The 27,916-nt window shown below is 42.0% G+C and overlaps 1 protein-coding gene across 4 annotated transcripts in view; it reads left to right on the forward strand.

Annotated features, from left to right (window-relative positions):
* The first annotated feature begins 14,765 nt into the window (after nt 1-14,765).
* Nucleotides 14,766-27,916, forward strand: part of FAM234B (family with sequence similarity 234 member B) — a 132,973-nt gene continuing 119,822 nt past the window's right edge. Inside the window, exons 1-2 of one of the 4 annotated variants that reach the window (XM_063672449.1) lie at nt 14,766-15,021; nt 25,964-26,359. In XM_063672449.1, coding sequence (XP_063528519.1) covers nt 14,985-15,021; nt 25,964-26,359 — 433 coding nt within the window. In that variant the 5' untranslated portion in view covers nt 14,766-14,984. The remainder of the gene's footprint in view (nt 15,022-25,963; nt 26,360-27,916) is intronic. The other 3 variants (XM_063672450.1, XM_063672451.1, XM_054445003.2) reach the window with 3 other exon arrangements.

Below are 27,916 nucleotides of genomic sequence, written 5' to 3' on the forward strand. Positions count from 1 at the left end.
GACACCCCATAGCGTGGCATTCTCTGAGGCATAATGCTCAGAATTAGGGCCCTTTTTGTGTGAGGGCTGTACTGCTTGCTCTTCACTTTGAAATTGTCATTCTGGATTTACTGAGAAGACATGAAATTAAAGTTGGTAGGTGAACAATACCTCTGGCAAATACATTGTATTTAGGAGTAAAGAATTTTTTTTGTTTCTTATTCCATCTTAAACTAAATGTTTACCAAATTTTCTCCTTCATTTCTTCACTTAAATTAAAACTGAAGAATATGTAGTTTTTTGAGTACCAGAAACTGGGAGAGATGACAGATCACCAATGACATGAATATTTTAAAACCTGAGTAATGATGTAATGGAAGATAGATTGAAAGTTAAATTGTTATTCTACTTGGAAAGAATTATGTACTAGGAAACTAAAGGGTAATACAATTCTTCGGTGTCTAGTATTTTAGCCCCTGTTTCAAGGTAAAAGAGAAAAGATGTATACAGATTTTCTCAATAAGAAAACTCAATTATAAGTTTTTACAGCTCAGAAAAAAATTTGTAGTCTTAAAGAACAAGTTTGGGTCACACGAAAGTTCTTTATGAGAAATCTATTTGTCTTAGAACCTCTATTAGTGAAGGAGGGAGTAGCTTTAGGTAAATAAAGTCTCTGGAATAAGACAACAGAGTTTCATGACTTTCAGGCCAAGGCGTAAAAAGAAATACAGAAATAAATATCTTTTTTCACTGAAATAAGTAACTTTATGCACAATCTCCTGAATGAAAGAATAAAATCTTAGATTTTTGAGGCGGAGGGTGATGGGGGTAGGATGAAAATAAAGTATTTGTGATGGTAATAAGAAAATAGCTTCATGTGAATCTCTCTAAGAATCCTACTTAAAAATCTTTAAGGTATTGACAAGGCAAAACAAACAAACAGCCAAAAAAACCAAACAAGTCTTTAACTCCAGGGTAAAAGAAAGAATGAAAATGAAATGTCTAATTTCATGGAAAGGTAACTCCAGGCAATATCATCTCTCTAAGAAATTCTCCTGGGTTTCATTTTTAGGCTCTTCCAAAATTAGGACAAGAGCCCTTTCTTACCTAGGCTGTACCTTGGTTCTTTTGATCTTGAGATAGAAATTTCAGACACGAAGGGACAGAGGCCATTAGAGAATTTCTTATCACCTTTATCCTCATCATACAGTACCAGGTATGACCCTCGTGGCTCCTGTCCTCTGCCTGAAGAGGCCTTTTTGAAGTTTCCAGTGGTCTTTGGCCCACATGTGGTGTGTCTTTGTTCGTCAGGACATGGATGAAAGACAGGTTGCCGACCCCTTGCAATTAAGTGTCTGCAGGCACGACCTGTGACTATTTCAAGAAGGATTGCTTTTCGCTTCAAATATATTACTTTGTTCAAAGCAGATCCTGTGGGCTTACAGAGATATCACATCTTATCCTCTACTTCATTTGGTTCACCGCAGGACAAGTGTATGCCTGTCCTCTTAGAAACAGGAAAAAATACAAAGCACAATTTCTCAGCAAAGAGGGACTCCTCATGGTGAAGTTGTTAAAAAAAAAAAAAAAGTAGACTTTTTCCTCTTTGTGTCAGATGTGCAGCCTGGCTTTTGGGAAGAGGTTTATAAATCTTGCAGTGCCTTGTTTAAGAACAATAATTAGTAATGGTCTGTTAATCCCATCTGCTTCCCAGAAGGAGAAAGAGTCACTACAGGGATGGATTAGGGCCTCTCTCCAATCCTACATAGGGACATCTGCAAAGACTCTCATAATAGATGTTAAAAGCTTGACTAGAGAAGAAGAAAGTTGCCTTAGAGAGAATCTCTCTAAGATAGAGCAAGAAGTAGATAAGATAATACTACTGGGAAAGTCTACTATATAAGAGAACAAAACTTCACATCTACTAAGCAGAGATAAATAAAAGGAATATTTATGATTACTGAAGGTTCAGGGGACTCAGTAAATTAATACCCATCTTCTCTGCATAGCTCTGATTGATCTGGGAATAGACTGAAGAGATGGACAGATGGAGATAAAATATCAGCTTCACTATTGAAAGAAAGCTACGCTGAATGACATGGCTTAGATCTGTCGTAAAAGGGGCTTGCAAATTCTTTCTTTGAATTGGAGAGGTGTACCCAGGCTAGCACAGCAGGACAACTGCAGGCCCTTAAACCACAGCAGAGTAGAACAAAGAGTGTGCTCTCTGCAGGCAGGCACGTTACTCTTCGACCTTTTTCTTCCTTGATCTGTCTGTGGCATTTAAAATAATTGACTGTGCTTTTCCCAAAAACACTTTTTTTGCTTGGTTGCAGGGCCAACAAACTCTCCTGGTTATCCTCTGATCGTACTGGCTATGCCTGCTGCTTTCTCTGGCTGTTTCCTCCTCTTCTCCCTCAACTGTGAACGGTGAAATGCTGCAGCGTTCACTCTCCCCTCCCCTCTTGCATCACACATGCTTTTTGTGATCTTATTCCATTTCCCGACTTTAAATATGGGTTATGTGCATTAGCTACCACATTTACTATCAAATCTACCAGATGACTACCAAATTTATATCTCCCCCTAGGACTTCTCCCTGAACTCCCGAGATTCGTACATGCAACTGCCTAGCCAGCATTTCCACTTGCATGTCCAACTGGATGTTGAATTTGACACATCCAAAACCAACCCCTGATGTCTGCTTCCCATCCCACTGCTCTCTCAGTTTTCCCCTTCGCTAGTCTTCTGGTTGCTAGGCCAAAAGACTCACCACGGTCCCTGACTCCTTTTTCTCTCATGCCATACATTCAGTTCTTCAACAAATCCTGTGGGCTCTACCTTCAAATTAAATTAAGAATCCTACCACTTCTCCCCACCCTCAAAGATACTACCCTAGTCTAAACCACCATCAGTTCTGGCTTGGGTCATTGTAATAGTCAAAAGTGATTCATCACTGCCAGTACCCCGACAGTCTGTTCACAACACAGCAAAGTGATCTCAAGGGACATTTTTAAAATCTAAGTCAAATAAACACTTCTGTGACTCAAAGCTTTCAAAATCTCCCTATTTAATCTAGACTAAAAGCCAAAGTCTTTACTTTTCCCTACCAAGTCTACAGAATCTGTTCCTACTCTGGCCATATCTGACCTCATCTAATCTCTAATCTCTCCCTAGAACCATCCTTTCTTGGCTGGGTGAGGTGGCTCCCACCTGTAATCCCAGCACTTCAGGAGGCCGAGGTGGGCGGATCACTTGAGGCCAGAAGTTTGAGACCAGCCAGGCCAATGTGGTGAAATCTCATCTCTACTAAAAATACAAAAATACAAAAATTAGCCAGGTGTGGTGGCGGGTGCCTGTAATCCCAGTTACTCGGGAGGTTGGGGCAGGAGAATCTCTTGAACCTGGTAGTTGGAGGTTGCAGTGAGTGGAGATAACACCACCACACTCCAGCATGGGAAAACAGAGTGAGACTCTGTTTCAGAAAAAAAAGAAAAAAAAAAAAAAGAAGAAGAACTATCCTTTCTGGCAACCTTTTTCTGGTCTTCGAACAGGACAGGTATGCTTCTGCCTCCAAGTTCTTGTTATTCATGATGCCTCTATTGGATCTTTCTTCCAATATCATCCTCTTACTGAAGCCTTCCCTAACCATCCTATTTAAAATTGGACATCTGCCCACGACTCCTTGCAACTTCCACATTGCATCTCCCCTTCTGTATTCTATTTTTCTGTAATACTTATCACCAACTGACACAGCATATATTTTACTTAATTATTTCTCTTCTCCTCTGCTTGACCTCATAGCTCCCACAAACATGCATGATGTGGACAAGGACTTTTGTCTGTTTTGTCTGGTCTGACATCTCCAGCATCTAGAATAGGGCCTTTCAGTAATGACCGCTCAAATATTTGTTGAATAAATAATTTTATTTTTTATATTATATTATTTTATTTTAGAGATGGAGTGTCACTCACCCTGTTGCCCAGGCTGGAGTGCAGTGGTGCTTACTACAACCTCCGCCTCCCGGGTTTGACCGATTCTTCTGCTTCAGCTTCCTGAATAGCTGGGATTACAGGCGCGCCACCATGCCTGACTAATTTTTGTATTTTTAGTAGGCATGGGGTTTCACCACGTTGGCCAGGCTGGTCTCAAACTCCTGGTTCAAGTGATCCGCCTGCCTTGGCCTCCCAAAGTGCTGGGATTACAGGCGTGAGCCACTGCATTCAGGCTGGATAAGTAATTTTAAAAATGAATCAATGAATGAATCTCAAGGGGAAGCAGCTATGCTAAGCATGACCTGCTTCCTTCCTTTGAACACTAGTCAGGAGACTCACAAGATACTCTAGTGAAAACCCCTCCACATGGGAATCTGAGGGTTGGGGAATAAGTGTTCCCCTAAAAAATGATGGGGGAAAATTTATCACAAAATGTCTCTTCAAATCAGACCAGTGTTGTTCTTTAAGATTGCGGAAGTGGAAAAAAGATTAGCTTCATGCAAAATCTCTCAGGAGAAGAATAAAACTAGGGTTTTAAAAATTGAGTCAGAGAAAGAAAGAAAATGATTTGTGTTAGGAAATACCTTTCAGCAAAATCTAAACAATCCTCCTTTGGTCATTAAGGCTGGGATAAGAGAACAAAAATTAATCATTTGATTAAAGAATAAAATTCCCAGATCTTGAAGACTAAAATATATAAGGAGAATATTTATGGTAAGAAAGAAGAAAAAGAAGTGAGTGAGATTTTATGAACTGGACAAGTAAAAAGTAGCTTTTCATACAAAGGTCCTTGAAAAGTTCCAGAGCCTTTAGTTCCTTAAAGATAAACTCTTGGAAGGAATAAAACATAAAAGAAGAAATAAAAATATTTGCGGTGGCAAAGGTACAGTAGATTTATTTGTCTCACAACTCTCTCTAGTTTGTGGTTACATGCACACTTTTAGCTCTGCCATTGTGATTATTCCTCTCAGAACCTCAACTGGGCCAGGCATGGTGGCTCACACTTGTAGTCTCAGCTACTTGGGAGGCTGAGGCGGGAGAATTGCTTGAGCCAGGAAGGTCGAGGCTGCAGTGAGCTGTGATCGTGCCACTGCACTCCAGCCTGGGCAACATAATTAAACCCCATCTCAAAAACAAAAAACAACAACAACCAAAACAAAACAAATACAAAAAACCCTCAAATGTCATCCTAGAGAGAAATTAAGCCTCACATCAAACCCCAGGTTGACAAACCACGCTTGCTTCCAAAACCAGAAAGCTGTCAGAAGTTAAAGATGATCAGGTTTTATTAGATTATCTTGGAGGCAAGATTATAATGGAAAATACTTAAGAAGTATTTCTTGGCTGGGCGCAATGGCTCACGCCTATAATCCCAGGATTTTGGGAGGCTGAGGCGGACAGATCATGAGGTCAGGAGATCAAGACCATGCTGGCTAACACAGTGAAATCCTGTCTCTACTAGGGGAAAAATTAGCTGGGCGTGGTGGCGGGCGCCTGTAGTCCCAGCTACTCGGGAGGCTGAGGCAGGAGAATGGTGTGAACCTGGAAGGCGGAGCTTGCAGTGAGCCGAGATCGCGCCACTGCACTCCAGCCTGGGCGACAGAGCGAGACTTCATCTCAAAAAAAAAAAAAAAAAAAAAAAAGTAATTCTTAGGTCATTCATAAAATTGCATTAAACCATGTGCTTCAAATAAAGAAAGCTGAAAGTGTCAGCTGTGTAGGAGTGAGACTATGGATAGTATTTAGCATGATTGTGTGTTAGGGAGAATTTATTTTTATATTTATTTATTTATTAATTATTTTTTGAGACGGATTCTTGCTCTGTCGCCGAGGCTGGAGTGCAGTGGCCCGATCTCGGCTCACTGCAACCTTCACCTCCCGTACTCAAGCAATTCTCCTATCTCAGCCTCCCAAGTAGCTGGGATTACAGGCACCCGCCATCATGCCCAGTTAATTTTTGTATTTTTAGTAGAGACAGGGTTTCACCATGTTGGCCGGGCTGGTCTCCAACTCCTGACCTCAAATGATTCACCTGCCTTGGCCTCCCAAAGTGCTGGGATTATAGGCGTGAGCCATCGCGCCTGGCCTATTTATTTATTATTTATTTTGAGACAGGTTCTTGCTCTGTTGCCCAGGCTGGAGTGCAGTGGTGCAATCATGGCTCACTGCAGCCTTCACCTCCTGGGCTCAATCAATTCTCCTGCCTCAGCCTGGGGCTACAGGTGTGTACTACCATGACCAGCTAATTTTTAAATTTTTTGTAGAGATGGAAATCTCCCTATGTTTTCCAGGCTGGTCTTGAACTTCTGGCCTCAAGTGATCCTCCCATCTCAGCCTCTCAGAGTGCTGGGATTATAGATGTCAGCCACCACAGCTGACTGATAATTTACTTTTATATAGTATATCTCAACTGATGGCTGTTTACCTTCCCTTCATGATAGCTCAATTTAGAGGGAGTTTATTTCCATATATTATGTATTGGGCTGTCGCCTAATGCAATGGTTCTAGATAGCCCTGGCATCTCTCAGGGGAGAAGAGAGCCAGGGAGACTCAGTGTCTATGCGATTTGGTTCAGTCCCCAGGTGAAAGCTGACGGAGGCTGCAGGAAGACCAGCTGCTGGGGTAGCAGGAATGTGTCAGGGTGGGTATGGATGACTGTCTCATTTGCAGTCAGGCTCGCAGGAGAAGAAACAGGAGTTCTGTTAGTCTTAATAGTTTGTGTAATAAGAGAAAAATAAACAGGACCCATATTTTTTCTTTCTTGTCAGAACAGGAAAGCAGGTGAAAAGTGAGAATTTGTGCACACGTTGTGTCCGGGAGACAAAGCATGAGTAACTGAATCCACCACCAGGACCTTTTGCTTGTAACTATCTGGTCTTCCTGTCTCCATTCTTGTTCTCCTCCAGTTTATTCTCTGCATAGCAGCCAGTTGGATCACATCAACTTTGCTAATTAAAGTCGTTCAGTGTCAAGGCACCTGCATGATCAGGTTCCTGTCTGCCTCTTGCTTCTCACATTGAAACTATCCTCAGGCACACTGGTTTCCTCCATAGAATCAAGCTTTTGTCTTTCTTTCTTTTTTTTTGAGATGGAGTCTCTGTCACCCAGGCTGGAGTGCAGTGGTGGAGTCTTGGCTCACTGCAACCTCCGCCTCCCAGGTTCAAGCAATTCTTGCGCCTTAGCCTCCCGAGTAGCTGGGATTACAGGCATGTGCCACCACGCCTGGCTAATTTTTTGTATTTTTAGTAGGCACAGGGTTTCACCATGTTGGCCAGGCTGGTCTCGAACTACTGATCTCAAGTGATCCATCCGCTTCGGCCTTCCAAAGTGCTGGGATTACAGGCGTGAGCCACCGTGCCCAGCTGAACCAAGCTTTTTTCTGACTCGACCTTTACACGTCCTGTTCTTCAGCCTTTACGTGAACAACTTCTACCCATTCTTCAGGGGTCAGCTTAAGTATCAGTTTCTCAGAGAGTCATTCATTTCCTCACTCCCCAAACTAATCTATGATGTCCCTGTGATTCTTTCTCACAGTACTAGGTTCTTTTCCTTCATTGTGCTTGCCACACTTTGTAATGACATATTTATTTATTGCTTGCTTAACGTCTGTCTTTCCCCTAGATTGCAAGGCCTTTGAAGGAGCTTACAGGATTTGTTTACTGTTTTATATCCAGCTCCTTGAAAGCATTGGCTAGGAATGGCCTCATGAGAAGGCTATAGTCAGTGGACTCCAGGAGCAGTAACTTGATACTAAGTGTCGACTTTTCCTATTTTGTGTTACCATTCCTTTTTTTGTTTTGTTTTGAGATGGAATTTCACTCTTTTTGCCCAGGCTGGAGTGCAGTGGGGCGATCTCAGCTCACTGCAACTTCCTCCTCTTGGGTTCAAGTGATGCTCTTGCTTCAGCCTCCCGAGTATCTGGGATTACAGGCGTGTGCCACCACGCCCGGCTAATTTTGTATTTTTAGTAGAGACGGGGTTTCACCATGTTGGCTAGGCTGGTCTTGAACTCCTGACCTCAGGTGATCTGCCCACCTCAGCCTCCCAAAGTGAGCCACCGCACCCGGCCTTATAATTCTTTACAGATGTGCAGAGATGAAATGGGCAGAGGTAATTACCAGAAATGCTGAGTCCACCTAACAGGAGGGATGGGGAGAGTGGCAGCCATGAGGCATATGTGGAGCATGTACACACTGCTGAGATTCACATGCAGAGGGACGGCGTTTCCCCAAGTCATGCAGCCTGGGTGCTTGGACTATGACATTGGTATAGAGAAGAGTGGTGAAAGAACATGAGAATATTTGCATTATCCAAAGCAGGGAATATGAGGGTAGAAAACAAATTTTATTAATTATAAAGTCCAGCTGGGCACAGTGGCTAATGCTTGTAATCCTAGCACATTGGGGGGCCGAGGCAGGCAGATCACTTGAACTCACAAGTTCAAGACCACCCTGGGCAACATGGCAAAACCCCCATCTCTACAAAAAATACAAAAATTAGCCAGGTGTGGTGGTGCACACCTATAGTCCCAGCCAGCACTCAGGAGGCTGAAGTGGGAAGGATTGCTTGAGCCTGGGAAGCAGAGGTTGCAGTGAGCTGAGATCGTGCCACTGCACTCCAGCCTGGGCAATAGAGCCAGACTTTGTCTCAAAATAAATAAATAAATAAAATAAAGTCCTCCCCCTCTTTTTTTTCTAAATTGATTTTATTCTTTTCTCATAATGTGATGGCTATTTATTCTTACATTCACATTTATCCAATACACATCTGGGGCCATATGCTATGCATTATGTAGGGCTAAAAAGATACAAAATTTCACTTCCATTCTTTAAGAGCTCAACATTTAGTATGGGAGTTTTAATACAATAGACATATATTCAAATTTAATATTAGACAGATATTCAAATTTAATGTGGTATATATATTCATATTACAACACACAGCTGCCTATAATACATACTTTAAGATGTGCAGAAAAATGAAGTATTCTAGAACTTCAGTCACGTAGCCAGTGGTAACCCGATTTACTGACTTTTAGAGGATTACTTAGGACTTAACCAGTGAGCTAGACATGCAGAACTGAGAAGACTCAACAGGGATGTAATCTAAATATAAAAAACACTACAGAACAAGACCTTGTCTCAAAAAAAAAAAAAACAAAAAACTTGGTTATATTAAAAAAAAAAAAAAAGAAAAGGAAAACACAGTACTGCATAGGTCCTGACTAACCAGAACATGTCTGACTAATCAGCTAGCACTCCCAACCAATGAGAACAAATGTTGGCCAAATATCAGCTACATTCAACACTGAAATCTGTCATGAATCAAGTACTGTCATAAAGGAGTTTATAGTTTGGTTACAATGCTATAAGTGAGGCAGGGATTACAAATGGTTTTCAATTTTTGAGCTGAATCCAGTTGATAGGTAGTGGCTCCCTGGATAGCGGAGTGAGGGATTCTGAAGCTGTGTCTGGGCCCACTGTCAGAGTGTGGTGATTGACATGTGCCCTGGAAGAAGAAAAGACAAATTGGAGCACACATGCCATGTATCTAACATCACTGCTTGTGATTAAAAGACAGAAAAACCTGCATTTGAATTCTTCTTCAAGTCCTTGGGAATTGTGTAACTTTGGGCAAATGGCTTTATCCATCTGAGTTTACCTTCCATGGAAAGGTTCTGCCCATAGGATGGAGGTGAGACTACAGCCTCATGTTGAAGCTAACGGCCGCAGAAGGCAGGAAATAAGGGAGGAGGAGAAAGCCTGAGAGTGGAACTGACCTAAGAGGTCTTAGTAGTGGGGAAGATGAAGTGATGCGGCCAACAGCAGAGACCTGGGAGAAGAGATGCATCTAACAGAGCTTTTTTGGGGGGGCGGGGGTGGGGGAAATGCTACGTGCCTTGACCCCTTTCCCTGGCCCCTTGAATCTTCGGGAAAACTCCCGAAGTCACAATACGCTTGGCCCATTGCATTTTTTTTTGGGAGCCAGTGAAGGGGCTGATCAAGACTGGCAAGGCTCCAAAACACTGTCTTCTCTTATAGGTGATGAGTGCTCAGTGAATGGGGGCTGTTACCATCTACACTGCTACTACAGGTCCTTCGGTCGACATGAACATGCTAGAATGAGGGATGGGAGGACCAAGAGCTCATTTGGCCTGGGTGTGTCTGTCCTTAATTACACTGTTCTCAAACATATGTTCCAGCCAGAGGCTTGTTAAGAAGAAGCCTTTGTTTAAATTTCAGGGCTCACAAAGCATTTTATAGTCTAGACTCTAGAAAGTTTTATAGGCTGGAAGTCTGTATGATCTGAGTGAGATGAGCCCTTGTGTTTTATCAAAGGACATTCTGGGAACATAAACCTGTTTGTCTTCATGACAAGCCATGCAACTCCTGGGCAGAGTTCAGTTCTCTGTGAAGAGAAGTGAATATGCCACTTGTACACATGCGTTTCAAACTTCCTGATCTCCATGCAAGACTGATTTCACTGGCTCCTTGACATCTGCATTTAACCCCTAAACGTCCTCTGCTGTGCACCTCTTTCGCTTTTCTCAGTCTCACTGCCCTTATTACTATTTGCTATGACATTTTCTTTTTGCTTTTTGAATCTCATACTAATTACTGCTTCCTGACTCTTTTTGGCACCAGTGTAGCACAGGGTACTACCCTCAGCTTCAGATAAGTCAGTGGAGTTCAGATTTGTCCATCCTCTGCTGATAGATGTAGGAATGGCTTCCAGAAATCTCTCTGCAGAAGGAGTGAGGAGCCTCCTGGGAGAGCTTCAGCTTAGACTCATAAGTCATTACAAGAAACTCAGCTCAGGAACAAAGCCTTAGTCCCTACAGGAGAAAGGCAATCCTAAGGATAGCGGCACCTGAACCCTTTCCTACCATCAAGAACTCAAGAACTCAGGTCTGTAATTTACAAAGGCATGGGGTGACCAGTGTCACAGACACTGGCTAGATGCTCCCCAAACTCATCTCCTTTTCTTCCTGGGCTCATACCTTCCTGGCACACATATTCTCTGTCTGAGTTCTAGCCTAATAAATGTGTGGGCAGAAGTCACGTACACCAGCTCCACGCCTGGCCCATAAAACTTCCTGCATGATCTGGGATGCAAACGATCCAGTGGAGGCCTCCGAGGCCCTAAGGATGAAGCAGCTGGAGACAGAAGGGCCTGGGTCCCTGAATGGCTGGGAGGAATAGAGCCCCAGTGCAGTCTACTTGCATCCCCATCTTGACTGTGACATAGGCAGAAATAAATTTTTACACTCTAAAATCAGTGAAATCTTGACGTTGTTTGTTACAGCAATTATCTTGCCCTGGTTGACCCGCTAAGTAAAAATAGAAGCTCTGTCTAATGAAAATACTGCATTCAGTCTGAAGGAATAGCAGCATAGCATTGGCAATTTCCTAATAAAGTGTAACATAAAAAGGAGAGAGAGGCAGTCTTCCCTAGTTTCCTTTGCCCCTCACAGCTTTGACATTTTAGGAGCACTAAAATATGAGGTGGCATTTAGTGGGAGATACAGGAAGAGGCAGCAGTTTTTGAGAGGAGGCAGTTTTTGAGGGGCCTGGCAGCACAGTAGAACCAAGGAGGAAGGGAGGCGGCTGCTGGTACATACAGTGGCATTGGTTCAAAGAGGAGGTGGTGAAAACCTAGTGGGGGTAGTCAGGACCAGCAGAAGTGACCACACTGTCCAGGGAAAGGCAAGCATTAGATGGCCAGATTTGATCATAAGCCCATGCAGGACAGTTGGAGATTTTGAGCAGTACTTGGAGTATTACAAAGGTAATAACCAGCAATATGGGTTCCCTCTATGAGTTATGGGAACTTGAGAAGGTTGGGGAAGAACACTCTCACTGTAGATCAATGTAGGATAAATAGAAGGTGATTTTCTGACTTCAGTTGTGATTTTTCAGAAAAGTAATTTCTTCAAGCAGGCACAGCTGCCAGGCAGGTTAGGCTGTTCATAGGCATCCCACCCCTGTCACTCTTGTACTTGTCAGGGAGGCAAGCCAAATTCAGAAGTCAGAGAGGGCCTGGGTGTTTGCATTTTCCACAGTGACCTCCGTGGGTGTTTGGGCAACAAAGGTATTCACATTCTACTAGGTAGCTAGAAAGGAACTCACAGGTATTCTCTATGTAAAAGGTAAAGATCCTGATTCATTTGGCAGCTGCTTTGAATTTTTTTCTTTAATTGAAAAAAAGTACATTAAATTTGAGAAATACTATTCTAAGCTGCAGTTCCTATGTTAAAATGGAAAAAAGTTGTGGAGGGATGAAAGAAATTTCCAGAGGGACAGGGAAGACAAAGTGGGGGAAAGCTCAGGGATCCAAGGAAGGAGGAATTCCTGGGCATCGGCCTCCCTGCAACAATCATTCGGGCAAAGCTGGGGTGATTATGGGGAGCGTGCAGATGCCTTAAAGGTCAAGCATTGAAATCTGAGGAGCTAGAGATGCTGCATCTATTGGATGTGTGTACACTGACACATGTTTATATGTACACATGTAAGTGTGTGCATGCACATGGGCACTTTGGGTAACTACACAGTTTGAAGCAAAGTTTGCCTTTTTTTTTTTTTTTTTTTTTTTTGAGACAGGGGCCTCATACTGCTGCCCAGGTTGGAGTGCAGTGGTTCAATCACAGTTCACTGCAGCTTCCAACTCCTCAACTCCAGTAATCCTACCACCTCAGCCTCTCAAAGTGCTGGGATTGCAGGCACAAGCCACTGTGCCTGGTCCTGAGGCAAAGTTTTTAAATAAAACTTTAAATTATATATCTTTATTTAATTTATATCACAGAAGAAGGTACTCTCCCAGAATATACCTTTTTACTAAGAAAAGGAGACAGATTTTTCTTCTTTCTTCCTATCCTGTGTGACCTGGCTATTCCTTTCCACCCAAACTTTCTCCTAGAAACTCAAGTTCTTGTTCTGCAACTAAAATGAACATTTTTCTACATCTCTGTCACATTCACAGGTTATTTTTCTCAGTCTTCATATTTCAGGAATGTGTTCCATTTAGTTAAACTGATATCAGGCAAGCTACTACTGGCTCATTGTGACTTGTAGTGTTGCTCCTCTTAGATGACCTACATAGATGTAAAATATGTTTTTTAATCACGCCTCCAGGGAAGTGGCAAGCAGTAGAAATTTTGGGTATTGTAGAATGCTGAAAGAATTAATAAATAAATACATTACTAAACCATTAAATTACTATGAAATGTATTATTTGTTATTAAGTTACAAATTTTAAATTGTTAAAACATTAAGAAATTATTGATAAAAGAAGAGTGAATACTTAGAAAACACTAAGTGCCAGGCACTGTTGTAAGTGCTTTCTACGTATACATTTAATTCTCAGGAGAACTCTATAAACTAGGAACTGTTTTGTCCCCATTTTGCAGATGAGAAAATTGAGGTGGGAAGAAATTAAGCAACTAACCCTCTGCCTGGCATCTAGGAAATGATGGAGTCGGGATTTGATCTCGGGAGGCCTGGCTCCTGGCTCCAGAGCCTGTGCTCTATCAGAGACAATGACATTTTTTTTTTTTTCCGTGGGAAGAAAGGAGGTGAGACTGATTGCTGGAGACTCTCAGATTACTCCCACAGGATAGTCCTGTCTGCAGTTTCTCACGGGAATTAGGCAGCCTGCAAATGAGATGTATCTTGGAGCTTTTGTTGTGACACTCAGAAGTTACATTACCTTTCTATTTCTCAGCTTTCTCTTAAACAAAACAAGGAGAGTGGGACTAGGTAGCCTCTAGGATCTGTTCCAGTTCTAAGATAACATAGTATTAGCATTCCTGCACTAAAATGCTGATCACTTGCGTGTGGGAAAGAAGCAAGTCAGTTCTTCCTTCTACACCATTGTGCCTGGTCCTGAGGCAAGCCAAGTTCAGAAGTCAGAGAGGGCCTGGGTGTTTGCATTTTCCACAGTGACCTCAGTGGGTGTTTGGGCAGCAAAAGTATTCACATTCCACTAGGTAGCTAGAAAGGAACTCACAGGTATTCTCTATGTAAAAGGTAAAGATCCCGATTCATTTGGCAGCTGCTTTGAATTTTTTTCTTTAATTGAAAAAAAAGTACATTAAATTTGAGAAATACTATTCTAAGCTGCAGTTCCTATGTTAAAATGGAAAACAGTTGCGGAGGGATGAAAGAGATTTCCAGAGGGACAGGGAAGACAAAGCGGGGGGAAGCTCAGGGATCCAAGGAAGGAGGAATTCCTGGGCATCGGCCTCCCTGCAACAATCATTCGGGCAAAGCTGGGGTGATTATGGGGAGCGTGCAGATGCCTTAAAGGTCAAGCATTGAAATCTGAGGAGCTAGAGATGCTGCATCTATTGGATGTATGTACACAGTCAGATCCTCCTTCTACACCCTTCAACTAGAAGCTGCAGCGTAGGGTGCTGAGTAGACACCTGTAAAGAACTGGGAGCAATAAATGAGGGTTCGAGCTCCAGGAAACTTCAGCTTCTACCTAAGAAGCATAATAGAAACACTCCTACTAGGTGCCTACTGTGTGCTGTGTGTTTTAAACAGGTCATATCATTTAATTCTCACTGCAAGCTTGTGAAGTAGGTAGTATGTCTTTAATTAAAAAAAAGCAACGGCAGCTCAGACGCCCCAAGGGACTTGCCCAAGATGGCCCAGCTAGTTAGTGATTCAGGCAGGATTCAAATCCAGTCGGCCTGATTTCAAAGCCCACGCACATTGCACAATCCACACCTCCTTAAATATCTCGTTTGAATGATTTTCACTGCAAGCTTACCGGGTATTTTCTCCCCATTTCACCGACGAGGCAAGTGAGACTCAGAGTGGTGAGGTGACCTGCATAGGTAGGGTGGGAGAAAAGCCTGCGGAGCGTGTACTCTAGCTTGGCCTCCCTCGGCTCTGTCCCCAGCAAGCGAGTCCCACCTTTCCCGCTCCCGGCCCCACGCACCGCCCGCCCGGAACTACACTTCCCGGCAGAACGCGGGCGCGCGCACGCGCACCGGGACCTCCGCCATGGCGACCGTGCTGTCCAGGGCGCTCAAGCTGCCGGGTAAGGAGTCGCATCCTTGCGACCACCCTGTCCCCGCCGGTGTTGGAATAAGGGGAGGCAAGGCTCTGGGGGCGAGGCCGGTCGGGTCCTGGCTTCAACCCAGACTCAGCTGCAGGCGCCGGGTGGCGAAGAGGGTGCAGTCCCCGGGGGCTGGGGTCCCTGTGCCACCAGAGGGCGAGAGGGGCGCCCAGCGGGGCAGGGGTCTCGGGCGCGGGGCGAACCCGGAGACGCGCGGGGAGAGGGCGCCGAGCAGGTGTTACGGCGGGGAGTGTCAGAACGCCGGTCGCCGCTGTCCCGAGGGGAGGCTGGCGAGAGGAGCATCCTTCCCGAGCGCCGCGGACCCGGCACCGCGGGGACTCCGGCGCCTTCTGTCTTGGCTGGACCTGGGCGGGGGCGGCGGGACGGCGAGTGGCCCTCTGTGGATCATCCCCTCCACCTAACGACAGCAACGACGCATCCATGAGGCAGGTGGGACAGGTATTTACGTCCCTTCCTAGTTTACAGAAGAGAAAATGAGAGTTATTTGGCTAACTGAATTGTCCAAGGTCTCACAAGTATTGGGAAAGCTCGGCCTTGAACGTCAGGGGTCTTTTCACTCTAAATCCTGAGCTTTTGATTCCACTTGGTCAGTCTCCAGCTGCCGAGATTAAGCATGGGAAATGATTTGGCACCTATAAGTTGAAGAAAATGTATGGAATCTTCTTTAAGGCAGCATTAGGGGTGATGACAACTTCCAGAGCTGATTCAGTACTTCGGGCAGCAGCTCCAAGTTTTTTTTCCTCCTAAACCTCCAGAGTAGGATTGTACTGTTAGAAACTTGATATTGTTAATAAAAGTATATTTATTCCACCCAAGTAAATTTTAAACATTAGGCTTCAGAAAAATTGATGGCTCTACCTAGGTAAGTTTTAAGCATTAAGCTATAAACATTTATTTGCTGATAATTTGTATTAGAGGGAAAAGCAGTTGCTTTCATAGCTATCTCTAGAGAGGGCTATTTGGGTTTTGGTTGGATAGCTAGTTTGAGCTTGCAGGGGGATTACAGGGTCCTTGTTCTCAAGGAGCTTCCAGTATGCTACCCTGAAGCGAAACTTGACATTTGGATGACGCTAGGTTGGATATTAATTTGCATTTCTGTCCCCAGACTTCATGACCTCAGACAGATTATTTTTTTTTAAATATGGGCTCATTGGAACATTGGAAGGAACACTGATAGTATCTGCCTTGGAATGTGTGCATAACACTGGAATTAAATGAGAGACGTGACCCTTTACCTGCAGGATTAATGTTTTACTTTTTTACTTTGTATATCCTTAGTGTAGAATGATATCCTCCCAGAGGGGTAATAAGATGTCAGACACATTTAGCTTTATTTCTTTTTTTTTTTCTTTTAGAGTCCTTTTTTTTTTTTTATTTCAGTGTAGGTCATTGTTATTCTCTAAGAATGAGAATGCATGAAAATCTTGCTTTAGCAACTCTTGAGCTCTTTTGTGTTCTTATGCCCCAAGGCTGTGGTGTTATTACTCCCTGGAGTATTAGTTGTAGGAACTGGTTGGGGTTCCCATAGCCCAGTCCATGGGCCTGTTTGGCAGGCAGCTTGGCCCTGAGCCCTGAGGTATGCTTGATGCTTTTTTAGGCCCAGATATAGTAGGCATATGTTCTTTCATGTGATGTGGGTTTTAAGAAAATGTTCACTTGCATTTTTCCTTGTCTCCTTCTTGCCCTTTCTTCTTCCCTCCACCCAAAATACTATTTTTAGTTTTTGCATTAGGTACAAGTTGTTTTTCTATAGCTCTTTTTGGCTCCCCTGTAATTGGGGTCCTGAGACTGCTGTCCTGTTTGGGCTTCTGTGTTATGTTCCTGTAGTTAACATCCCCACTGTTTTCTTTGTTGGTTTTTTTTGTTTGTTTGTTTTTTTGAGATGGAGTTTCACTCTTCTTGCCCAGGCTGGAGTGCAATTGTGTGATCTCGGCTCACCGCAACCTCCGCCTCCTGGGTTCAAGCAATTCACCTGCCTCAGCCTCCCGAGTAGCTGGGATTACAGGCATGCGCCACAACGCCCGGCTAATTTTGTATTTTTAGTAGAGACAGGGTTTCTCCATGTTGGTCAGGCTGGCCTGGAACTCCCGACCTCAGGTGATTGCCTTCCTTGGCCTCCCAAAGTTCTGGGATTATAGGCGTGAGCCACGGCATCTGGCCCCAACATCCCCACTGTTTTCATGTGTGAGGAAGTCAGGATGGAGTGGTGGCTGAGAGCATGAGACAGGCTCGGGTTCAAATCCAGTCTTTACCTAATTAGTTACTTAATCTCTTTAAGCTTTAGTTTCCTCATCTGTAACAATTACATTATTATGGAACATTCACTCTATGCCACACATTCTACTACATATTTACCTCCTAGGGTAATCTGAAATAGTAAAGGAGATGGATGTACTTAGGAGGTCTAGTAACCTCTGACATATGTTAATTAGTCAGAAAGTGTTAGCTGTTGTCATCAGCACTGTGCTCATTTATGAATGTGATACCTGAAGGAAGGCTTGATGTAATAGTGAGCTATTGACAGATCTCAGCAGTCTTGTTATGAAAGAGCAGTTTCGCTAAGCTCAGGAAGGAAAGATGTTTGGCTCACATGCATAAAATGAGGTTAATTAGTAGCAGAAGGCCAATATGACATTCATAAAGCCTGTAGGACAGCTTATCTCCTAAGTATATATATATATTTTTTCTTAGGCCATTTTAAAGTTTGAAGGTCAAACACTGGAGGGAATATCAGAGCAAAATGATTTTTTATGATTTATTTTATTTGTGTAACTTAGAGTCTTTATATGCCCTTGGGTAAACTAACCCATGATATGAATTATTTACCTTTAGTTGCAGTAGAGTGTATTGTATAGTATATGCACAGTATAGTGTATACTATAGTATAGTATATGTTATAGAATAGTGTATGTTTTAGTATATTTCCTGAAAACATTTGGGTATGGTATAATTGCATCACTTTCCTATTTGCGTTTTCCTCTCTACCATTTTGGAAATCCTATTATATTTAAGCAGCATCTTCAGTCTTCCTAAGAGGAAAAGCAATAGCTGTGGAAAGCTCGTTTATAATGACTTGTTATGAAATCAGTGCCCTCTCCCTTATTCTTTGAAAACCTTTCATTCATTAAAAATTTGGGTGGTGGCTGAAAGTAGCAAGGAGCGAGTGAGTGCTAAGTGCCCTAAGCTTGGAAGCTGGATTTGACGCCTAGCTCCTCAGCCTGAGTAGGACTTAAGGCAAGTTGGTGGACTTCTTTTACTTCACTCTCTCTTATTGTCTTTCTGTAAATAGATAGAAAAAAAATATTATTAAAGACTTCTCTAATCAAAACTTGCAGTCTATAATCCTTAAGCGGAGGTTTGTTTTTGCACTATCTGAAAAAAAAATTAGTATAAAAGTATTTATTCCTCTCAAAAGGCTGGGCAAGAACTGGCCCCTAGTCTTCTGTGATGTAAAGAAAGCATAGGAGTATGATAACTCAGAGCGCTTGTGCGCTTGTCTTTATATTTCGGTGATGTCATGGCTGGGTCAGAATGCTTGAACATCAAATTGCATGTTCTTTTTCTGAGGACTTTTTAGATATTGCTCCGCTATCTTTTAATAGTGTATGTTACTATGGAGAAATCTTTGCCTGATTTTTGTTCCTGTCATTAGTGACTTGATTTTTTTCCTTTGGCCTGGGTGCTTATAGGATTCCTTCTTTGTCCTTGAAGTCCTGTGCCTTTACTAGGATATATTTCAGTATTGATTCTTCTGAATCAGTTTTTCTTGGGACTCTGTGTACTCATTATTATGCAGTTTTAGGTCTTTATTATAGGAAGTTTTTTTTTGCAACTCTTTAAAATACTGCTTTTGGTTCCATTTTCTTTTCTGTTATCCTCTTCGGTCATGCATATATTGGCTCACCTTTGTTGGCAGTATCTATCACATTGTTTCTAGTCTTTTTAAAAGCCTTGATTTTTTTCCATGGGATCGTATGTAGCCCGTACAGACTTTGAAGCCAGACTGGTTTTGAATTGTTACCTATCACTTGCTGTTTATCTGTGGGCCAATGTATTAGTCTTTTCACACTGCTGATAAAGACATACATGAGACGAGGCAATTTACAAAAGAAAGAGGTTTAATGGTCTTACAGTTCCGTGTGCCTAGGGAGGCCTCACAATCATGGTGGAAGGTAGAAGGCACATCTTACATGGTGGCGGCAAGAGAGAGAATGAGAACCAAGTGAAACAGGGTTCCCCTTGTAAAACCATCAGATCGCGTGAGACTTATTCACTACCATGAGAACAGTATGGGAGAAACTGCCCCCATGATTCAGTTATCTCCCACTGGGTCCCTCCCACAACACATGGGAATTATGGGAGTACAATTCAAGTTGAGATTTGGGTGGGGACACAGAGCCAAACCACATCCGCTAATTACTTAAACTTCCAAGCCTCAGCTTCCTCATCTTGAGAGTGAAGACAGTAGTGTGTCTACCTCACATAGTTGTTATGAAGATTTACTGAGATAAGAATATTTTTTGAGACAAAGTCTTGTTCTGTCGCCCAGGCTGGAGTGCAGTGGCACGGTCTCGACTCACTCTAACCTCCACATCCCAGGTTCAAGCAATTTTAATGCCTCAGCCTCCTGAGTAGCTGGGGTTACAGGCGCCTGCCACCACAAGTGGCAAATTTTTGTATTTTCAGTAGAAACAGGGTCTTGCCATGTTGGCCAGGCAGGTCTTGAAGTCCTGGCCTCAAGTGATCTGCTCGCCTTGGCCTACCAAAGTGCTGGGATTACAGGCGTGAGCCAGCACCCCTGGCCTGAGATAAGACATTAGAAGGGCTTGGAAGAGTGTAGGATAAGTGTTCAGAACTGCCAGCTGTAGTTATTTCCATTACATTTTGCTTGATTTTCACTAGTCTATTTTTTTTATATCTCTGACTCTGTTTTCAGCAATATCTGTTCCTTTAGCTGATTCCAATAAGGATTTCTTTTCTAAAATTGGTTTGTTATTTTTTCCATTGTTTTCCTGAGTGCTTATTTCAGAGAAGACGATTTTCCTAAATTTCTCAGACTCCATGGGGAAGTATATGTTCATTATTTCTTCCATCTTGTGGTGTGATTTGTCCAGCATTTGTTCATTTGTTCTTCAGCTGATTGTTTGTTGTGTTTCGTTGTTACTTCTTTCTTGAATATTTGTAGAGCTTTGTGGTATCTTATGGAATGAGTACTAAACATGGCTCCTTTCTGATTATTACTTATATTTAAATGGGGCAGTTGTTTGACAGCCTGGCTATTGCCAAAGGGGTGATCTAGGGCCGTTGGAAGCAAGAATGTAATCCAGGCCTGTTAAGTCAGCTGGCTCCTCACCAGCACTCTTCCTGTGTGGATGTCTCTATCCTGGCTAGGAGGAGGCTTTTCACAGGACTGTAGGCTGCTGGTTTGGCATTTCCTTCACTGACTTTGTTGTGCCAGTTATCAGTTTATTGCCCCTGAACTCCAAATTCACCTTTGTTGACTGATCCGTGAAAGCTGGTCTGAGCCCTTTTAAATATCAAGTTTGTCCTGCCTTGGATATTGTCTCTCAGTCCTAGGGGACCTTTTAGAGTTCTCTTCTCATCTTTATGTTTACTCTCCTGTCATTGCTTAGTAATTTTTTTATGTTAAACTTGTCCTCTTTGAACTACTGTTTGGCTTCTGTCTCCTGACTGGGCCCAGTCAGGGTGATTATGCCCAGTTACTTTTCTAACCTGCCATCCTGACAGTGTGCTTTTTGTGAAGATGTCAGCTTGTACTTTTCCTCATTTGGTCCTACTTCGATTTGACTCTGTGGTGTTGAATGGGGCTCATTGGTGCTTCTGTGACCCCAGACTTTGTCTTTCCAAGCAAGCAATTACTGGTTTGGCTATATTTGTGGAACAAGGGAGGTAGTAGAACTTGTTGGTTAGAACAATGAGTGGACTCTGCAGTCAGATGCCTGGGTTTGAATCCTGGCTTTTCTTTTGGCTAGTTCTGTGATCTTAGTCATTTTACCTCTTAAATTTTATTTTTCTTGTTGATAAAATGGGGGATAATAATAATAATAATAATATCTACCATATAAGGTTGATGTGAGGATTAAATGAATTAACACATGCAAAATGCTTGGATCAGTGCCTGGGACAGTAGGCACTCAATACACTTCCAGTTGTCATCATCATCATCATCATCATCATCATCATCATCTTATTGTTGTCATGATTATTAATTCTGTGAACTCTGCTCATTGCTGAAGATCTGCAATATATGTGCAATATATATCTGCAAGATGTATTTGCCTGCTCTTACTGAGCTTTCTCAATTGAGTACAAATTTCAGTGCATTTAGTTCATAAATTGTGGTTTGGGAATGTGGCTGTTTCCTATTTTGTGTTCTATTTTTATTTTTCTTTATTTGTTTTCCTGGTTTTAGGGAAGACAGTGTGACAGAAATGCCCACGTTTGCCATCATTAACTAGAAGCATGTAATCTTGCTAAACGGACCAATTTGACAGCAGCTTTTTTCTCAAAGAATGCTTGCAAATTGTTTTTATAAATTTCTTACAGATTTTATAAGTTCCTGTAGCATATGCTTCTCTTCCTCCCTGCCTGTGATAGTACATAGCATGATAAAAATGAATTTCCTTTAAACTGTTTTGCTGGGCAGTATTTTATTAATGATTTCACTTTGACAAAGGTGCTGTTTTAGCCTGATATGTTTGTTGCAAGGTGGAGACTGACTAGCAAGATTGAATTTGATGTCGATGCTAAATTTTTCACTTGGTGCTAAAAATCCAATTGCACAATTATAGGGTGGCTTAAGCATGTGTTCAGAATGCTTGGAAGTTTTAATTGAATCAGTAGGTGGTGTGAATGCCAAGAAAGCTCTCAAGATCTTACGTTACAGAAATTGAATTGTTGTTTGCTATCTGGAGTAGGTAGGAAATAGCTCTGCCCTCCCTCCCTTTCTCTGGTTAGACTGTACCTGGGATTGTATCTGGTTCCAAGAACCATACTTTAAAAAGCACAGACATATCACATTGTGTCCAGAGGAGAATGACCAGGATGTTGAGGACACCTGAAACAATGCTTCTTCAAGTAATGGGTTGAAAGAGGTGGAGGTGTTTAACTTGGAGATGAGAAGAGTGGGGGAGGGCACTGGGAGATACAATGCTAGCACCAGTGATGGTAATGATAATAATAGAAGCTAAAATTTATTGTGTGACTATAAGCCAGGCACTAAGAACCAGACATATATTATCTTATTTGATTCTCATCACAATCATATGAGCTAAAAAGAATAATTATTTCATTTCATAAATAGGGAAATTGATGCTCAATAAAGTTAAGAAATTTGAGATTACATAGTTCATAAGAGATATAGCCAGGATTTGGCTTGATGTTTGATTGTGAAGACTTGAGCTCTTAAATACCATATGATATGTCTCTTATGATTGATACCTTTGAGTGTTTGAAGGACTTACATGTGAGAGAGGGATCCCAGAAATTAAAACTAGGACAGATAATTGGCAACTTCCCAGAAAAAAATTCTTGAATCAGTGTAAAGAATTGGTTTCTAGATTAGAGGCCAGTGGATTCCCTAATACAGGTTACATTCAGGTGTTTGCTAAGTAACTGGTTGGTAGGTCTTTGTAAGTAGCTAGTTGTAAGTTTGGGATAGGGGTGGGGATAGATTATGTGATCTTTAGGGTCTCTTGCTGTGCTTTCTCAAGTAACTCTAGAGTTGAGAACTCTGTGTGCTTTCCTGTTTTTCAGTTATATATATATTTAAACGTTTTAAATCGTCAAAAAGTACATACAGCATAAAATTTACTATCTTAACTATGTTAAGTATACAGTTCGGTATTAACTGTATATGCACCCAATCTCTAGTACTTTTTCATCTTGCAAAAATGAAACTCTATACTTACTCAGTAACAACTTTTCCTTCTACCTCCAGACCTAGGCAACAACCATTCTACTTTCTGTTTCTGTGAATGTGGCTACTCTAGATAACTCATATAAGTGGAATTACACAGTATTGTCTTTTTGTGTGTGGCTTATTTCATTTAGCATAATGTCCTCAAGGTTCATCCATTTTGTAGCAAGTGTCAGAAGTTCCTTCCTTTTTAGAGCTGAATAATATTCCATGGTATGTACATAACACATTTTGTTTATCATGTCAGGTGTATTTTAGCTAAAAAACAAAACAAGAACAAACAATCACTTTAAAAAGTATTAGAGTTAATATTATTCTAACAACCCATGGCTCTGTGTGCAAATTATTGTGTGTAGAGTTATCTGGGATGGTTAGGAAATGGTGTGCCCTAATTAACCAAATAATTTGGTTCATGGAGTAGAAATACAAATTGTAGGAGATTATCTGGAACCTGTACTGACCCCATGGCATATTCTGAAAGTACTATTTTGAATTAAGTTTCTAATAATTGATTTATTTTCTTGTAATTTGTGCCTTTAAAAATCAAATCTAATATTTATTGGGCAAAGTGTATAGCTTTGAAAATAAAAGTAAATAGAAATAACTTCTAGTTATTAGGATGACAGATTATTCAGTATTTTCTTTGCTTTTTTTTGAAAGTACTTAATGTTATAATTCTGTGGAATGTTCATTTTAAAAAATCTAAAATTTATTGATTTTTTTAATGTACCAAATACTAAACTTTAAACATCAAAGATTTTACATCCAACATCTGGTATTGGGGGAACCAGCCCCCCATATTTCAGCATAGGTTCTTTCTATTTTCCTTAAGTGTCGGCTGGTCTGAGAAATAAAGAGAAAGAGTACAAAGAGAGGAATTTTATAGCTGGGCCTCCGGGGATAACACCACATATTGGTAGGTCTGTGATGTCCCCTGAGCCACAAAACCAGCAAGTTTTTATTAGGGATTTTAAAAGGGGAGGGGGTGTAGGAACAGGGAGTAGGTCACAAAGATCACATGCTTCAAAGGGCAATAAAGATCACAAGGCAAAGGCAAAATTAGAATTACTGATGAGGGTCTGTGTCCCTCTATGCACGTATTGTCTTGATAAACATCTTAACAGAAAACAGGGTTGGAGAGCAGAGAACCGGTCTGACCAAAATTTACCAGGCTGGAATTTCCCAATCCTAGTAAGCCTGAGGGTACCTGCAGGAGACCAGGGCGTATTTCAGTCCTTATCTCAATCACATAAGACAGACACTCCCCGAGCGGCCATTTGTAGACCTTCCCCCAGGAGTGCATTCCTTCCCCAGGGTATTCCTTGCTGGGAAAATAATTCAGCGATATCTTCCCTACTTGCACATCTGTTTATAGGCTCTCTGCAAGAAGAAAAATATGGCTCTATTCTGCCCAACCCCGCAGGCAGTCAGACCTTATGGTTATCTTCCCTTGTTCCCTGAAAATCGCTGTTATTCTGTTCTTTTTCAAGGTGCACTGATTTCATATTGTTCAAACACACATGTTTTACAATCAATTTGTACAATAGTGGTCCTGAGGTCACGTACATTCTCAGCTTATGAAGATAATGGGATTAAGAGATTAAAGTAAAGACAGGCATAAGAAATTATAAGAGTATTAATAGGGAAGTGATAAATGTCCATGAAATCTTCACAATTTGTGGTCAGAGATTGCAGTAAAGACAGGCATAAGAAATTATAAAAGTATTAATTTTGGGAACTGATAAGTGTCCATGAAATCTTCACAATTTATGTTCTTCTGCTGTGGTTCCAGCCGCTCCCTCCATTCTGGGTCCCTGCCTTCCCACAACAATCTGGTCTCCATGTAGTGTTTTATTCTTTCATTTTATTAATTGAACAAACTGAGATATAATGTATGAAATGACATCACCAAGGCCATAGTGACCCAGAGGTAGACACTAGCATTAATAATTATTCTTTTCCCCTTTTTAATTAGCTGGGTTATGTGGTCTTTTTTATATTTCTTGTGAACAAAAGATTTAACGATAGAGTTTACATTAGTGATAGATTACCACATAAAGTCTCCCCAAAAGAAACATTTTCTTGGTTGTTACTTGGTGGTAACATGAAATAAAGGCATAAAATCATTCAGTCATTGGCAGTGAGGCCAAGGGGTGGGTGGCTTGGGAGGCGGTGTACCTAGGCCCTTCTGTAATTTCTCTCTCAGCTACCCTAAATCAACACTGCAGGCTAAGTAAAAACAAAGTGCTTGCCATGCAAAGCAGCTTCAAGACAAGTCCCCTACCTCTGTATACTGGCTAGATCACCACCCCTCCCAGAATACTTGCTCAGAAGAGCAGTTTTTGGGGTAAACATTGTTTACTAAAAGATACACTGAAAGGACATTCAAATCACAGGATGGTTCTTAGAAGTGAGATTTCAATACATCTTCAGATGAACATTCAGTGTTCAACTTTCTAAGTTGTTTCCATAGAAACAGTTGGGAAGCCACAGATATTGGGCTGTGAGAAGCAGCGTATGGAGAAGAATTGTTCTAAAAGTTTACCAGGAAAGATTAGGACGTCACAGATCTAAGAAAATCTGAGGCAATATGCACATTAGGCACATGGAGAGTTGATGTGGAGCCATGATCTTTTTCTTGAGTGAGATTCAAACACATTAAGAGAGCTTTCTTTTTAAACTAAAGACATTTTAAATTTGCTAACTTCTGCCTCCTTTTCCATTGTCTTAAACTCATGCAGGCAGTGATCCTGGAGCAATGTGCTTTCGTTTTTCCTTCCATTCCTAACCCCTGCTTCACTGGCTTCTGTTTTACAGATAGCCACCAAGGTTCAAACTTGATGTAAACCTGGATTTTTTTGTTTTAGTTTTCCATGTTCTCCTGGGTATTTACAGTTGCCATATATTTGGTGAGGGTGTCTCCTCCCCAGTTCCCTTTGACTCTCTGTTTTTCTGTATTTTCAGGGAAGAAGAGCCCAGACCTAGGGGAGTATGATCCGCTCACCCAGGCTGACAGTGATGAGAGTGAAGACGATCTGGTGCTTAACCTGCAGAAGAATGGAGGGGTCAAAAATGGGAAGAGTCCTTTGGGAGAAGCGCCAGAACCTGACTCAGATGCTGAGGTTGCAGAGGCTGCAAAGCCACATCTTTCAGAAGTCACCACGGAGGGCTACCCCTCAGAACCCCTTGGGGGCCTGGAACAGAAGGCGGCCTCCTCCCTGGTGTCATATGTGCGCACGTCTGTCTTCCTGCTGACTTTGGGGATCTCGATGATCCTGGTGCTCCTGTGTGCTTTCCTGATCCCCTGTCCTCCCAGAGATCTGCACAGCACCTGGAGCCGCCACTTGGGCTCCCAGGGAGGTGAGCTGCAGAATCTTCAGCCCTAATCCTGTGAAACTTCATGCTATGTCTGATTACATTTAAAATTTCCTCCAAATCTTAAAACTTAATATGTGTCATGTGGCATTCCCCACCCTGCCGTCCCTGCTGTGTGGAGGTGGCAAGGAGATTAAGATTTGAAAGAAAACAAACACCTCCAAAAACCTGGGAATCACTGCTCTGTTGTGTCTGTTGGCATTGGTCTTTATTAGAGGCAGAGAGGACAGGGCTGGTTTGCTGGGTTCCTGCTGTGGAGCCAGCACTGTATCAGGGGAATGCAAAGCTGTAGGAAGGGCTATTTACAGAGAAAAGCAAGGTTCAAGGCCAGGTTGTACCAGGGATAGGGCTCTTACAGAACCCTTCGACATTCTTTAATGATAGAGGTCTGATCTAATTTAAATTATAAAATAATTTCATTTCTTGTAAAAGATAGTTGCTATCTTTTCTTTCTCGCTCCGCATGGTTAGGGTGGTGCTGTCCGAGTAATTCCAGCTATTCTGTCTCCTTTTGGAGCAGGCTTCTTTAAAACCTCTTGCTCTGGAATGGGACTTACGTCTCACCTGTGTTGAGTAGTCCTGTCTCTTGTGAACTGGATTAAGCTATCCTCAGACCCCTGGCTTCCTCTTGATCTAGAAATGTTTATCTCTGCCACTTCTCTGATCCCAGTTGAATTAGCTTCTGATGAGTTCTGTGTTCTCATCTTTAGTTTCTCTGAAGGCAAGTTTCATTTACATATATTTATATACAGTTTAAAGGTAACAAATTGTTTGTGTGTCTACCACCCAGCTTTAGAAATAGAACATCATTGAGACCTTCACAATCTCTTGTGTGTCCCTCCTGACCACATCCTCCTCTGCCCACCAAAGGCCTCTGCTATCCTGAATTTTGTGTTGATTATTCCTTTTTCTGTAACGTTTTGCCATGTCAATATGTACCCCTAAACTATATATTCATTACTTTTGCTGGTTTTAAAATTTTACATGAATTTAATCATGCAGTCTTCTGTGAACTGCTCTTTTTTTTTTTTTTTTTGCAACAGAGTCTTGCTCTGTCACCCAGGCTGGAGTGCAGTGGTGTGATCTCGGCTCACTGCAGGCTCTGCCTACCGGGTTCAAGTGATTTTTGTGCCTTAGCCTCCCATGTAGCTGGGATTGCAGGAGCTCGCCACCATGCCTGGCTAATTTTTGTATTTTCAGTAGAGATGGGGTTTTGCTGTTTTGGCCAGGCTGATCTTGAACTCCTGACCTCAGGTGATCCACCCACCTCGGCCTCCCAAAGTGCTGGGATTATAGGTGTGAGCCAGTGCACCCAGCCTGTGACCTGCTTTTTTGTGCCACTTAATTTTTTGAAAACAATTTATTGAGGTTCATCTATATTTACGCATTATACCTGGAGTTTATTCATTTTCACTACTGTCTGATTTTCCATGGTATGAATATCCCATGATTTATCCATTTTACTGTTGATGAACCTTTAAGTAATGCTTCCAGTCTTTTTTTTTTTAAATAAATAAATGATGCTGCTAAGAACATTTTTGTA

The sequence above is a fragment of the Pongo pygmaeus genome, chromosome 10, assembly GCF_028885625.2.
Source record: "Pongo pygmaeus isolate AG05252 chromosome 10, NHGRI_mPonPyg2-v2.0_pri, whole genome shotgun sequence".
NCBI classification, from domain to species: domain Eukaryota; kingdom Metazoa; phylum Chordata; class Mammalia; order Primates; family Hominidae; genus Pongo; species Pongo pygmaeus.